The sequence below is a fragment of the Bubalus kerabau genome, chromosome X (genome assembly GCF_029407905.1).
Source record: "Bubalus kerabau isolate K-KA32 ecotype Philippines breed swamp buffalo chromosome X, PCC_UOA_SB_1v2, whole genome shotgun sequence".
Taxonomy (NCBI): Eukaryota; Metazoa; Chordata; class Mammalia; order Artiodactyla; family Bovidae; genus Bubalus; species Bubalus kerabau.
In genome coordinates, this window is record NC_073647.1 from 123,839,151 (window position 1) to 123,855,863 (window position 16,713).

The 16,713-nt window shown below is 34.5% G+C and overlaps 1 protein-coding gene across 1 annotated transcript; it reads right to left on the reverse strand.

The window, feature by feature from the left end:
* Positions 1-443: 443 nt before the first annotated feature.
* Positions 444-15,410, reverse strand: LOC129640165 (cilia- and flagella-associated protein 47-like). Its single transcript, XM_055565401.1, has 5 exons — positions 15,368-15,410; positions 13,419-13,516; positions 12,773-12,889; positions 5,583-5,717; positions 444-576 (listed from the first exon to the last, which is right to left on the reverse strand). The coding sequence occupies exons 1-5, from the start codon at positions 15,408-15,410 to the stop codon at positions 457-459; spliced, it is 513 nt and encodes a 170-aa protein (XP_055421376.1). The 3' UTR covers positions 444-456.
* Between the last annotated feature and the right edge of the window lie 1,303 nt (positions 15,411-16,713).

The following is a 16,713-nucleotide window of genomic DNA, read 5'->3' on the forward strand; positions in this document are numbered from 1 at the left end:
TTTGAGGTAAAATTACTAGCTTTTACTTTTATTTTTCTTCATATTTTCATAGTTTCTAATTTTTTTACAATGAGCAGATAGTGCTTCTATAATTAGAAACAACTAAATATATATTTAGCACACACTGGTTCCAATTTCCTATAGGAAACAGAATTGTAGTACATAAAGAACTTTAAAGAGTTATTTTCTATGGACCATATGCATACAAAATAAACTAAAATAAACACATACATAAAAAGCAGCTCCTTTATATTGTTAGAATTGTTTTCATAAAATTGTTGAGAAATCTCACTAACATATAAATAATTTATCTATATCAGCAATGGTGATCTTTTCATTACATACACGTAAATATTAAAAATAAATCCAGACCATTCTTTTGTAATTATAATGCACATTAAATCTCTAGGGTTGATGTATTCAATGAAGCAGAATTAAAAGAAAAAAACAACACACTTACTCTGCAGAAATTGTCACAGTGTTCCCTGCTTGGGAGAGGGAGAAGTCACTGGCATCTCTTCCAACAATTGTAGCACTATAAACTAAGCTTTTCAAGCTTGGATTTTTCAGTTGAATCTATGTTGAAGAAGAGAGTATAAATGAGATCATGAATTTTAAAGATATACAACTTAATATTTCTTATTTTTATCAAAGAGAATCATATATTTTTATCATGAAAATACTTACCCTAGTATAGTAGCTGGAAGAAAGCAGTTTGTATTTAAAGACTGTGTGTGTGTGTGTGTGTGTGTGTGTCTTCTTTTATTCAGAAGTAGGCAAAGAGAAGACGCTATCAGACAAGGAAATGACAGATGTAAAAACACCTGATCATCAAAGATTTGAAATCCAAAGTTAGCAACTTGGATTTTAATCTCACTGCAAAGGGAAACCTTTAAAGAATTTTAAACAGATTCCAATTTACAAAAGGTTACTCTGGCTGCTCAGTGTGGAAAGTGTTGTAAGGAGTGGAATCAGAAATCCAGGCTGAAAACAATGGTGGCCTCATCTAGAAGTGGTAGTAGAGTTAGGGGTTGGCTTCCCCTTCCTTCCTGATGTCAAGATACGGAGAATATTTGAGAATGAGCTACTTCATTTTTAGAGAGCATTTCATGAGAAATGTGAGTATGTAAGTATTTATGCAGAATACAATGGGGATTTTAAAATATACACATTAGAAAGACACAAAGTTATAGAAAGTATAGACCCAGAGGAAAGAAAATATCTGAGAGAGGTAGATGTTTGGCCAAATTAGAGTACAGAAAGAGCAATGGCACTTAGGCAGGAACTATAGTAAGGAACTATAGTCATAGTTCAGGAACATAGTCAGAGATAGAATATGGCAGACATCTGTTGAGAGATTAAATTAACTACTTTTATATTTCAATAAGAACTTTTGTAACCAGCAGGACAAACATGTTGAGCTTCTACCCTCAGTTTACCCCTAAATTTGGGGCTTTCATGTTGATAACCTGCTTATGGATCTCAGTAACAATGGAGGCAAGACTACTCTACTGTCCTATTTTTGTATGTATGTATGTGTGCATTTAAACTATTAATTAACAGATCTAGTGATTTTAAGTCACAGGGAGCTAATTTCCATTTTCTGGAAGGAAATGTTGAAAATAATAGTAGATTCACTATGAACTATTATTGGTTTATAGTCCTGGAACTTACATAATCAGCCTTGAGATCTTAAGGTAGCTACTCATTCTTGTTATGTCACCCTGCTTATTTAACTTCTATGGAGAGTACATCATGAGAAACACTGGGCTGGAGGAAGCACAAGCTGGAATCAAGATTGCTGGGAGAAATATCAATAACCTCAGATATGCAGATGACACCACCCTTATGGCAGACAGTGAAGAACTACAGAGCCTCTTGATGAAAGTGAAAGAGGAGAGGGAAAAGTTGGCTTAAGACTCAACATTCAGAAAACTAAGATCACGGCATCTGGTCCCATCACTTCATGGCAAATAGATGGGTAAACAGTGGAAACAGTGGCTGACTTTATTATTTTTGGGCTTGAAAATCACTGCAGATGGTGACTGAAACCATGAAATTAAAAGACGCTAGCTCCTTGGAAGAAAAGTTATGACCAACTTAGACAACATATTAAAAAGCAAAGACATTACTTTGTCAACAAAGGTCCATGTAGTCAAAGCTTTAGTTTTTCCAGTAGTCATGTATGGATGTATAGAAAGTATAGACCCAGAGGAAAGAAAATATCTGAGAGAGGTGGATGTTTGGCCAAATTAGAGTACAGAAAGGGCAATGGCACTTAGGCAGGAACTATAGTTGAACTATAAAGATGCTTTTGAACTGCGGTGTTGGAGAAGACTCTTGAGAGTCCCTTGTACTGCACGAGATCTAACCAGTCCATCCTAAAGGGAAACAGTCCTGAATATTTTGGAAGGACTGATGCTGAAGCTGAAACTCCAATATTTTCCCCACCTGATGGGAAGAACTGACTCATTTGAAAAGACCCTGATGCTGGGAAAGACTGATGGCGGGAGGAGAAGGGGACGACAGAGGATGAGATGGTTGGATGGCATCACTGGCTCAATGGACATGAGTTTGAGTAAGCTCTGGGAGTTTGTGATGGACAGGGAGGCCTGGTGTGCTGCAGTCCATGGGGTCGCAAAGAGTCGGACATGGCTGAGCGACTGAACTGAACTGATACAACAAATATATAATATAATAATCACATATATATATATATATCACATATATGACATACACACATATATACACATACAAACATGTATATATAAATACATTTATATAAAAATAAGTAAGTAAATAAATGATGCAAAAATATTGGGCCCATCTGTGGTCAGATTATTCCACCCAACTCAAGAATTTCATGTAGGGGTCATGTTAATGGTACGGAGAAGAAAAAGCTGTTCAAGGAAAGAAACCAAGCTTGGATCCTCAATTCTCCTTTTGCAATGACAGCTATTATTTAACTGTTGTGTTCCTGTGTAAATTTTGTTTCAGAAAGGAAAAAAAATAGTTCAATTACTTTTAAAAGTATCTCAGAAGATCACTGAACTTGACATTTTTTCACTGATCATTGTATTGTTTCATGGTCCCAGTATTCTGTTTCTATTTGTGATATATAGCTACAAAATATACTGTTTCAATTATAGTAGCCATTTCTTGAGATTTTTCTTTATACTGGGAGGTCAAAAAAGTTGACAACAATGACATTTCACTACTTAGGCACTGCCATTTATAGTGTTGATGCATATGGGCAAACTATGCCATAGATTCTTAGCAATTTCCAGATCAGTGATTTTCTTGAATGAAATTTAGAATCAAAGCTTGTTGTATTTGATGTTCTATTTTGCATTTTTATTCAATTTTTATTGTTTCCTTCAAAAGATGTTCCTTACATTTCTGAAAAATAAAAGCTCTATGTACAATGTCACCTATAAGCTTAAAGTGAGAATATTATTCCCAATAAGGAGTTAAATATGAAAAGAAATTGTTTCTATTCTAATGATTCAATCTGATTTTTAACATCACAAATAAAATCTATGTTTAAAAATTAGCTTTTTCAACATAATCAAATGACATAAAGAAATTCAAACATGTGTACAGAATTAGAAAACCAGTGATAATACTCAAATGAATTAAATCACTGTTTAAATCTAATTCAGACCCCTCCTATCTTCTGCAGGCTTAAGCAAAGCATTTCTAACTTTTTAGAAATTTGAATCTTAAATCAAAAGTCCACCCCACTGTAATTATAGCTCTAGGCCAGTTAGTACCCAAGGCCCTTAAATAGCATTGCACTTAGTGAATTACTGTAGTGAATAGTGTTGAAAAAGTTCTCTGAAGAGTTTTCTATTTCTTTTTCCAACAAAAACAGGAACAATTTTTTTTTTAAAGAAGATCATATATCAATGTTTGCTAACAGAAAATCAGGAGGAATGGCTTTCTTTTCCCTAAATTGAGCCCTTTACACTCAGACAAGTATCTGAGTTTTTTCTGCTTTTTAACTGAATCCTTATTAACCATCTCTAATACAGTCAGAGGGCACATTGTTATTTTCTCAAAAAGGATACATCTACAAATCACCAGGACATAACTTTTGAAGACTACATATGGACATGTTTTGCATTGAAAGTATAAAATTAACACACCCCACCCCCAACCCCCAAATTGGGAATATCTCCTAGGGGATGAAATGGAAATCTATTCCAGTATTCTTGCCAGAAAAATCCTATGGAGAGAGGAGCCTGGAGGGCCACAGTCCATGGGGTTGCAAGAGTCAGACATGACTGAGTGACTAAACAACAACAACAAAAACTTAATATGAAGAGGAATACATAAAACAGCCTGAGGAAAAGGAATAGAAATGATCTGACCAAAGAGATAAATTAACTTTTATACACAGTAAGATTCTAACAGCCTATACTGTACAGAGAAAGAAAAAAGGAGATTTCATGAAATGTTCAACCATAAAACTAATAGAAGGAAAAGTCTCAGACAAATATAAGAAATAAAACTATATGCTAGAAAATATTTCACAAGTATTCATATGAAACATATTGTTTGAAAACCAAAGTTGGGTTGATGATCCCTGGCAATATATTTCTCAATCAAAGAAAATACTTGCAAAACATGGACATATTTATATAGATTTGTTATGGTCACAGGACTTAAAATTTCATTTTCAATTTTTCCCAGGATGGGGAACATGTGTATACCTGTGGCGGATTCATGCTGATATATGGCAAAACCAATACAATATTGTAAAGTTAAAAAATAAAGGAAAAAAAACATGATATTAAAAAAAAAATCACTGTTATGCAATTAGCAGCTCCAGCATATATACAGCCTTTTAGTCTGAACTGAACTGAACTGACTGAGTGGGCATTAATGGTGACCCTGATCAGGAGTGCTTTCATTATTACTTCCCTTTCCATATCCTTATTTTGAACACAATGCATCTGGATATGTGCATGCTGTTCTCAGTTGCTCAGCTGTTTCCGACTCTTTGTGACTAGACTCGTCTGTCTGTGGGATTTTCCAAGCAAGAATACTGGACTGGGTTGCCATTTCCTCCTGCAGGGGATCTTCAAGATCCAGACAGACCTGTGTCTCTTATGTCTCCTGCATTGGTAGGTGGATTCATTACTACTGTGCCACCTGGGAAACCCATCCTTACTTGAACAAAATCCATCTAGATGTGTAAGGTTCCCTAAAGGAATGCCAAGCATACTCTGATCATTTTTCTACTTATAGCATCAAGTTCTCTCATACATGAAATGGATCTCAACTTTCCTAAAAGATTTGCCCTTCAAAGTGCTTAACTTTCATTTTCTATCTCCCCATTCCATTCTTTAGATGAATAAAAGAACCATTATTTCATTGCAAGTAGTTAGTGATTACTATTAAGGAAAAATCAATCCTCCCTTTCACTGTGCTATACCTTTGGTTTAGAAGGAAAAACATTTGTTAAGGCTTATTTTATCATACTGATATATTTGTTCATTTTGGGTTGGGAGAGAAATATCTAAAACCTACATAAGTGTTTAATTCCACATATATTTTGATCTCAAAGATATCCTTACCTCTCTAAACACTGTGTCATGTAGAGCACAATGAAAAGGCACCACTTTCTCGGGGAGATATGTAGGAAGTCTTTCATACATGTAGACACAAAACATGAGCATCAGGATTGGATTGGGATCACAGATGTCAGTAGCCTAGTTCCAAAGAAGAGAATTATAAATTACAGGATATACAAATAAAATATATTAAAAGAGCTAAAACCCAGTACATCAGCCGCTGAATTACTTAAAACATCTTAAAATGCTATTGATTGACAATGACATTGAAATGTTGCTATGAGCAAACAAAATATTGCTGTGAATCAGAATAACTTGACCTATGTGTTAGAGGATGAATTAGATATATCATAAATATAATAATGACCCCACAGCCTCAGAGACTCCATAAAAGCTAGTCAGAATAATACTAGAGGTCAGAAGAATATTATGCACGAGAAATACGGACAAATGTGATTACAATATCATCCATGACTTAAAGTGTATAATGCAGTAAAAGATAATAGAAGTAGACAAACTACTGAAGTAAAAGATGGCAAGAGGCTTTTTTTTAACAAAAGCCCAAAGGAAGAGGTAACACATGAGATGGCCTTGAAGAATACTTGAAGGGTTTTAAATAGGTTGTATCTGGAGTGAGGAAAAGGTATATCCTATCAGAAAAGTAAAGAAATCTCGGGCAATGATATAGGGAGTATAGTATTGATTTGGGAAAGAAAAAGTACAATGTGAATCACACATAAGATCAGAAGGGACAAGTGGTAGAAGAAAAGACAAAGGAGTGCAACAGTCATTTACAGGAGGGTGTGGATACCAGGAAGAGGGACTTGATTTCGGAACAAGAAATAACACAAGTGCAACAATTCATGCAGATCAGGTGGGTCAGGGGGAGGTGGTTGGAGAAGTTCTTATCCTAGAACAAATCACAGTATGGCAGAAAATGTAATTACACTGATAAATGAGATAAATTAAAGATGGTTGTTGGCCAATATCTGAGATAAAATCTAGAATTATAGAGGAATAAGAGCAGGGATGATCAACATAGTCAGAATGGGCACTGAGCCCAAAATGTCAAGTCAGGAGCAGAGGAGGAAGGATTATTTCTATCAGTATATGTTGTGCCTATGATCTCCTAGAAAAAGGCAGAGGTAGTGAGGAAGAATTATTCATAGCAATAAAGTACTGGGATTGGTCTGAGGCAAAGACTCAAAGACATAAAACACCACTGACACACAAGCATCTCTGTCATTGTCAGTCAACAGGGACCTCTCTGCACTTTCATAAACTGGAGATCTACTGTGATTTAATGGTGCACATTCAAGTTAGCAACTGAAAACGATCTGGGCCTGGCCTGGAAATGCAAATAGTGCCAGAACTCAGGATACCAATGGTTATCTGGAACTAAAGCACTTGACTCTGAAATCTGGCAGCAGTTATAAGAAACTACTGAGACCCCATTGATCATCTGCTAGTACACATTCCCAAATATAGTCTTTCCTTCCTTTGGAAGAACAGAAAGGTTTATTCTTTCTTGTTTTGTCAATAAGCAGTAAGGCTAACCAATAAAGGTACCTGGGAAGGGGATTATTAGGGGGGAAAAGTGGAAGAAGTTGCCAGTCTTGGCAGAGTAGAAAGCTGCTAGTGAGTATGATGTGAGGAAAACTGAGACATATATCAGGACCCCAAAGTTTCTCATCAGTATTGTGACATCTCACATGGCTTCACTGAAGACAATGTTAGTCAACATATACAGGATCATCATTCAACATAAGAACAAACTAAAAAATGGAATACAGAGTTTAATTTCCACAAAGTGAAGGATATATCCCTGCATGATTGGTCAGCCTCTGGGTGTGATCCAAAGAGAGCTCTCTATGGTGATGGGAAATGTATTCATTGGAGAAGGCAATGGCACCCCACTCCAGTACTCTTGCCTGGAAAATCCCATGGACGGAGGAGCCTGGTGGGCTGCAGTCCATGGGGTCGCTAAGAGTCGGACCTGACTAAGCGACTTCCCTTTCACTTTTCACTTTCATGCATTGGAGGAGGAAATGGCAACCCACTCCAGTGCTCTTGCCTGGAGAATCCCAGGGACGGGGGAGCCTGGTGGGCTGCCGTCTATGGGGTTGCACAGAGTCGGACACGACTGAAGTGACTTAGCAGCAGTAGCAGTGGCAGGATACTCTGGGCCCCAAGTCTGAGGTCCGTAAAACTCTTCTGAATACTATTTTAGTGACTACAGCATAAAATATACAGGTAGCAATATAAAACTATTCCAAAAGTCCATCTTTGAAAAATATGTAATGGGGCAGTATTTTGGAAATGAAAAAAATGTTTACCTTAACTGAAAAAATTTGATAATTAGAGTATTAGAGTGAAAAACTAGAGAAAAGATCACTCAGCTTTATGATAAAATTCAATGAAAATAATCTAAAGAAATCACATTTTAGTCAATTCTAGGCTTAAAAAGCCAAATGTCAAAATAAGTTATGTTTATTTAAAACAAGATTTTCATGTGAAATATATTTCAAAGATATAATCATTACTTTCTCTACACGGTTCTAACCTAGAAGAACTTTACTTATATTTATCCATTTTTCTCCTGATAATATTTTCCTACTGAACTAACAAAAGACAGGGAATTTTTGTAATGCCATAATAGAGGAAAATGGTGTAGTAAAAATCTAGTAAACTAAACTCACATCCTGCTACCACAAAGTACCATGATCTTTACCAAATCAATTGGTTTCCCTAGGTCTCAGTGTCTGCATCAGTAACAAGAAGAGATGAGATGGTCCTGGAGCTTCATGGTGGGTTTAATTTGCTCTGATGTCAAGATATTCCAGCTTCCAAACTAGATACCAATCAAAACTAGTAGTACCCAAAGACATACCATAATCTGACACAGAACACTACTGACTGCCTTCCCAACAGCATTTTTCTCCCTTCTTTACCAAGAATTCAAATTTTTGTGGCTCTTCCATTACTTTTATCAAACACTCGTTTAACTACAAGCATGAGATCAATTATGGTCAATGATATGCAATGGGATGTATGCTGTGGGACCACTGGGAAAGTTTACCTAAAGGAAAATGAGAAGCACAAGAAGTGGTACTGTTCAACCAGACCCAAGAATAGCTGTATAATGGTGTTATGTAAGAATTTCAGTAGGAACTTTATAGTTATTAGTGCACATGCTTAAAACAAAGCCAACAGGCTAAGAAGAACTGAGCAAAAATGAATCTTTGATAATTTTGTTGATGAAATTAATAAATATCCCTATAATATTTTACTGCCTGATTCATCTTATATAAAATATAGAATTTATTTTTAAAATACTTTTATTCATGAATTGTTATTAAGACTGAAAGCATCCAAGTTGACATAAAGAAACAAAATTTTTCAGAGAAGTTAGATATCTATTCACCCTTAGCTTCTATCATTACTCAGTGAATTATATGTAGCAGAATCTAAGTATTAGCTATACCTATCTATCTATCTATATATAAATATCTCCATGTCTCTACATGAGGGAATAAAAATACATTCTATGCTGAGTTCAAATAAATTGCACAATAGCTTTGCTCTAAAGGGAGGATATGTAATAATAGTTACATTCCAGATGCTAGCATTCCACATGATATAACACTGGCACAGAACTTATTGAACTGACTCAACAGTTGCAAAGAACGACATAATAAATAGAAAACTCAAACATTAATAAATAAGTCCAGTGGTAAGTTTCACAGTATTCAAATGTGAACCAGTGCTAATCATTAGTATTAATTCACTATGGTTAAGTTAATTTAAGCGTGATTTTTTTTGAACTTTGACATTTGATGCAGTGGGTAAATTCGGGCTGATAAAAAGTTAGGGAATTGGAGCTGACTGGTAAAATCTTGTTAATTATCAGCTAAGTTAATTGCTAATTTCTCCATTCATCAAATCTTAGACATCTTCTCTACATTTTTATGTAGTAGATACTCAAATCTTAGGATCTATTTTTTGCTACACAATAAAATAAACATTTTGAGCCAATTTATCAGAGAGGGTCAAAAAGCAAAGGAGAGAATCACAATGCAAGATGAATTATATTTTCTAAACAAAGATATTTTAAGTTTCCTATAAACCCTTATCAAATTCTCAAAGGTCACCTTAAACACCAAATGCCCCATGCAACTCTTGCTGGTTCCCTTTTCGGAATGATTTCTTTCCCCTTTGATTCCCACAGTCCACAGTTTCTATGTCTTCCTGGCATGCACTGGCTGCTTTGTACTGGATCTTTTCATATACAAGTCACTATTAGTCATTAACATATTTGAAGGCATGAGTGTGGTTTTACCACATCTGTATCACTTGCAGGTCTATCCAGCATATTTTATGGAGGAGATTCAATCAGTCAAACTGACAGGAACTGTAATACTTTTATTTTTTCACAATAAAGCATTTAGAGTTTATCCTTAAAAGTCTTATAAAAGAACTCTCTGACCAAAATGCCTGATTACAGTATCTCCTTATAGCTCTACCAATATAAAAGATAAATTTCAGACCTGGTACAAAGGGATTTTAACATGTAAATGACTTTAATACAAGGAAAAAGCAAGCCATTATGAAGCATCATTTCTTTGGCAGGTGCAAGGAAGCACTTTGTACCAAGCCACGTGTGGGCACTGGTGTCATCAATCTCTCTGAGTCACAGAATGGAAAACTCAGAGTTTGTTGTAATGGTCTTTTTGTGTCCTTTTGTGGCTGGTCACCAGGTCTGGCAAACCTCACAATGTCTCCTCTATCAGTTTATTATTTAAGCCCCCATTAAAATGAACTGAGTAGAGAAAATATTTTGCTACTTGACCAAGTTAAATGGCATTTTTTTGGTTCTGTGTTCCCTGTCTCCAGTCCCTTTCCTTTCAGTTCATCCTCACCACTGCTGTAAAAATAATCACATTTATTCCCATGACACCAACACAGTAAACTCCTAAATTGTTATGCTGATATCCAAGATCCCAATATATGCCTATATCTATTTTTTCAGTCCCAAACTTCAACTAAGTCAGGCTATTCACATAATTTCCTTAATGTATGCCATTTGTCTACATTTTATAGTCTGCTTATGCCTCTGAATAAACACCTTTCTCTCTTACCAGTACCAACTCAAATCCATTCAAGACCCAAAATAAGTCTTGCTTTCTTCACAGTCTTTGGTGGATTAATCTGGATCACACTGATCTCTTCTTTTATCTGAATTCTTATTCCATTATTTTCCTACATTGTCAACTAAATTAGTGGAATGTCATTTATTATTGAACTTGCATATATCTTGTCAATTCAATGAGTTTGTATATTCTTAGAAGTCACGAATCATTTATTGTACTGCTTCATTACTCTGAAGTAACAAAGGGCTCAGAAAATGATAAGCAGATAATGTTTTTTATTGTCGCTATAGAGAACAATGAGAAAGGCCAGATGGAATTGTAACTTGGAGGTCTAAACATAATGAAAAGCTACATTGCCACTGTGACTTCTACATTAATATTTATTTTAAGACTAAGGTGAAAATTTTTCTTTTTGCTACTAAATAGGAAAACAATATAACATCTATATTCATATTCAAATAATCTGTTCTTTAATTCTTAGGGCTCAGATAATATTAAGAAAGCACTGCTGTGACTTGAAAACTAGAACTACTTACTTATTATGCAGTCAGATATACATAATTATACCCATTAAAAAGTATCCAGTAGATTTCTATGAAGTCATAGTTCAATTTTCACATTTTAGCAATATTCCATGAAAAGACTGTTTCAATTTAGAGTTAAAATATATGAACAAAGGAATATTATAAAGGAGTCAATTAACATTTTTCCAAAGAAGATGTAAAATGGCCAACAGATATGTAAAAGCCCGTTTAACATCACTAACCACTAGGGAAATGTAAATCAAAATCACGAGGAGACATCACCTCACACCTGTTAGAATGGCTATTATTGAAAAGACAAGAGATGTCAAAGGTTGCTAAGGGTGTGGAGAAAATGGATCACATGCACACTGTTGGTGGGAATGTGAACTGGTGCAGCCACTATGGAAAATAGTATGTTGGTTCCCCCCAAAAAATTAAAAATAGAACTACTATGTGGTCTGGCAATCCCACTTCTGGGTATATATCCAAAGGAAATAAAATCAGTTACATCACTGCTATCTCTTATTCTACATTCAACTGCACAATTATTCACAAAAGCCAAAAAATAGGATCAACGTAAGTATCTGTTGACGGATGAATGGATAAATAAAGTGTGGTATATTCTTACAATGGAATAGTATTTAATCATAAAAAAGAAGGAAATCCTGCCACTTGTGACAATATGAATGAACCTGGAGGACATTATGATACCTGAAGCAAGCCAGACACAGAAAGATAAATATTTGTATGATTTCAACTATGAGTGAAGTGAGTGAAGTCGCTCAGTCGTGTCTGACTCTTTGCAACCCCATGGACTGTAGTCTATCAGGCTCCTCCGTCCATGGGATTTTCCAGGCATAGTACTGGAGTGGGTTGCCATTTCCTTCTCCAGGGTATCTTCCTGACCCAGGGATCGAACCCAGATCTCCCTCATTGTAGACAGATGCTTTACCATCTAAGGCACCAGGGAAGTCCTTAGATTTCAACTATATGTGGAATTAAAAAGGCATGCTCAAAGAACCAGAGAATTAAATGGTAGTAGCCAGGGGATGGAGATAGGGGAAATGGGGAGATGCTAGTCAAAGGGTACAAATCATTATTTATAGGATGACTGAGTTCTGGGGAGGTAGTGTAAAGTATGGTCATTATAGTTAGTGATATATTGGACTGTGTACTTGAAATTTGCTGAGAGAGTAGATCTTAAGCATTCTCATCACAAAAAACAGGTAACTACGCCTGGTGGGCTACAGTCTATAGGGTTGCAAAGAGTTGGACACAACTGAAGCAATTTAGCACACAACACGTGTGAGATGGTTGATACTGATGTGTTAATTCACTTGATCATGATAATCATTTCACATGGTAAACATATATTAAATTATCACCCTGTACATCCTAAAAAATAGCATTGTACAAGCTAAGTATACACAGGTTTTATTTGCCAATCACACCTTAAAAAATTGGAAAAAATAAGGAATTAATAAAATATTTATAGAATATGTGATTTTAAGGCACCCACCTGTATGTCCATGTCAAAGCCAATTTCACGAAGAACATTCACAACAATCAGGCAATTGTGGAGATACTGTTCAGAACTTTTTGGTTGTGTGTACATGTTTATGAAATGAGATTCAATCTGGAAAAGATAACAATCAAATTTTTTATTAATAGAATAAAAATAACTGCTTTTTAATTGTTCTCTGTAGTTCAGTAAACAATCATTTCAATACTAACATTAATCAATAGGTTATTATAATCAAAATAAAAGAATAAATAAAAAGGGAATGCTAGCCATTCAGATGTAGGTTCAGTTCACTTCAGTTCAGTCGCTCAGTCGTGTCCAACTCTTTGTGACCCCATGGACTGCAGCACGCCAGGCTTCCCTGTCCATCACCAACTCCCAGAGTTTACTCAAACTCATGTCCATTGAGTCAGTGATGCCATCCAACCATCTCATCCTCTGTCGTCCCCTTCTCCTCCCATCTTCAATCTTTCCCAGCATCAGGCTCTTTTCAAATGAGTCAGTTCTTCCCATCAGGTGGCCAAAGTATTGTATGATTTAAAATTAAAACATTTAACAGAATCAGTTTGCAGAAAATATTTCAAATTTTAATTTCTATGTTCTTTAAATAAAAGAAGACCACTCTACATAAAAAAAGACTTACCAAAAATGGACAATAGGCTCCCAATACTGTTGCAAAAACAAGGCCGTCTAAAAGGTCTTTGTCAAAATTTACTATCCATCTCTCAGGGGGAATAACACCTGTTCCAAAAAAGAGAGAGAGTAAATATAATAACAGTTTTACTTTTTAAAAAATACCTCTTATGGAAATTTGAGCAAGAGTCAAAGAAAGATTTGCCTTTGCTTAGAAAAGAAAAAGCATTATATTTTGGAAAAAGAAAAAAAAAAAAAACATAAAACTAACCTCAGAAGCTTAGTAATATGAAATGTATCTATAAGGTATTACAGGAAACTGCAGACTGTCCTTTATTTCCACTGGAATCACTTTGAATAATGTACTACCATGAAATAATGGAAGAAAAATCTGACATTTCAAAATTACACACTGTGCAGTTCAAATGTTTGATCATCAACTTGGGTAAGGAGGCTCAGAAGGCATGAGGTTTCCAGTAACTCTAAAGTTTTAGTGCCAGTTTCACTATTTGTTGCAGAAATTCCTTCACATGTAGGGTAAGTATGTGAAAGGGTTTTGGAATTTATGGCTTAAAGAAACTAGAAATAACCTATAAAAGATAATACAAGATGGAGGAATAATAAAAGGAATTTTCAGTTACAGAGACGACTACTACGCTGACACAAGGGGAAAAAAAAAGTGAAAGCATCTGGATATTTAGTAAGAAAAAACAAGCAACAACAAACAAACTTGTCCTATATTAGGGAGGAATGAAAGGTGATTTAAACATCAGAAATTACTGACATGATGAATGTGACATTTCCTTTTTCAAAATGTTTCCAAAAGGGCCTAGTAGAACCATCTCTTAATGGTTTGAGATGATTTATTAACTGAAAACAAGAGGAAAAATTGGTGATCTTCATAAATCTCCTCTAATCCCTTGATTCTCATTTTCTGTGAAGAATAAACCATGATGGGATATGTTCATGACACGTATATAACTTCACAAAGTAGGACTGTTTTACATCTGGAAGACTTAGTTTTCTCAGGAAGGAACCACAGATGTCCTGCATACTTCACAGAAACAGTGCCCAGTACTTTTTCATCTGAGATGATACAACACTGAACATTTCCTTAGGATTTCTACAGCATGTTATTGCAAAATCAGTCTAGCAAACAAAGGTCACTAGGAATTTTCAACTAACATAGAGCAAACACTATTTTGCACTATATTTTTCAAATGATTTTTTTTCCTGACAGAAAGCTATAAATAGTTGTATGTCTGATATAAGATTTGATACAACCAAAGTAATTATTTGTAAATGTACTTTTCTAGTTGGCTGAGTAATTATAACCTAAATGTACTTCTCCATTTCTATCTGCCACTCACAGCTTTTAACAAAAACAAAGGGTCTTACTTTTGTAGCCAAAATTCATTTTTTCTACAAACTAGAAACAATTCTAACTTTAATCTGAAAAACACAATTTATTAGCTTATAGTGAAACAGTCAGTTGGCAATGGATATATAGACTGTGTCCTCTAAACATCCCATCCTTATCAGAGAAGGGATAGAAATTTCCTTGAGAGAGTTTAACATCTTATCATGAAAGATTACACTCACAAGAGGAAAACAACTAATTAAAAATTTCCTAACTAGAAGTTAATGAACAGAACCTAAGCATTATATTGTTACTTCCAATTCCACCAACTACAATCCACCACCACAGGATTCATGATGACCATCCCCCTTTGCTTATTTCTAACTTCTTTTTTCAACAGTGAAAAATCCATCTCTCACTATTTAAAAGAAATTCACTTATTTGTTCAGCCACAGTAAACATAAAAAACTACTTTCAGAATTGCAAATCTGTCTCCTGTAAGAAACCACAGTTACATGCATAGGTATAGGTCTACTGGTCTTTTAGTTCTACACTATGCAATCATGGTATGGTAAGTCAGCTCCTTTCTCCTCCATTACATTCAGTGAGGCTGTCAAACATCTGTAAGGCAGTTAGATTCATTTCTCACAGTCTGCATTCCATCCTGGATTACTAATTTATCTGTTCGTTGATTAAAAAAATAAATATATATATATGTATACACACACACACACACACACACACTTACTCTTTGTGGATTTTGACAGAGTCTTAGGATTTTGAAAGATACATTATCATGTACTCAACACCACATTTCCATACAGAAAAGTTTTATCACTCCCAAAATTCATATGGGCATTTTAGAGTCAACTTATCGATAATCTACCAAAAAAAAAGTGTGGCAGGATTTTCACTGGGGTTACATTGAATCTATAGATCATTTTGACCTCTCAACAATATGATATTCACTAATTATAAGATCAGTTGCATATAATAATTATCAGACCAGCCACTTGAGATTGAAATAATATATACAGTACTTGAAGAACCTCCATATAAGTGCATCATTAAACTAGAAAGAAAGTAAAGGCTCTTTACTATGGAGAAGATTGATTAAAAATAAAAGAAGGCCTAAGAAAACAATATCAACTGTAAGAAAAAGTAATTATAGCAGTTACATACAAGGGAAAAGACACAAATAATAATATTATGTTAATATATTTAAAATTTTAGATGATATTAATGTAATTAAATGAGTTATAAAATCTCAATGGAAGATAGAAAATAATAATCTTATTACAATTAAAGAACTGATTAAGTTCTTTAATCATTTCTTTTATAATTAATAGGCCTAGATGGTTTTACCAGTAAATTCTGCAAAATTTAGGAACTAAGCAATTTCACCAATATAGAAACTCTTAAATAAGTGGGACTTCTTAAGTAATCACTGAGGTTTGCATAAAATTATAACAAAAAAAATCCTAAAATGTATAGAAAATATTTATAAATTATCACTCATGTAAACTGAAGCAAAAATTAAAATATTAGTAAGCTAATTCTAGGAAGGTATTAAAAAAGTTTAGCTATCATGGCAAAATTGAATTTGTGCCAGGACTGCAAGTGTAGTTTACAGTTAACAATCAATTTAACATCATATTAAAATACACAGATATATATCTATCTACATATCTAAATAGTTCTGTAGTATTCATCATAAAATTTCTATAAACCTAAGGACAGAATGTAAATTCCAGAACACAATGAACATAATCTGAAAAATAATCCTACAGTAAATATCACAGTTAATGAAGAAATGTGGAATATACTCTAAGATTAAATATGAAAAAGGTCAGGTATAATGTAAGATTATCTATACTCAATAGAAGGCTAGAAAAAGTCACTTCATGTCTCAGTTTCAACCAATATCTTACACTTCAAAAGAAGT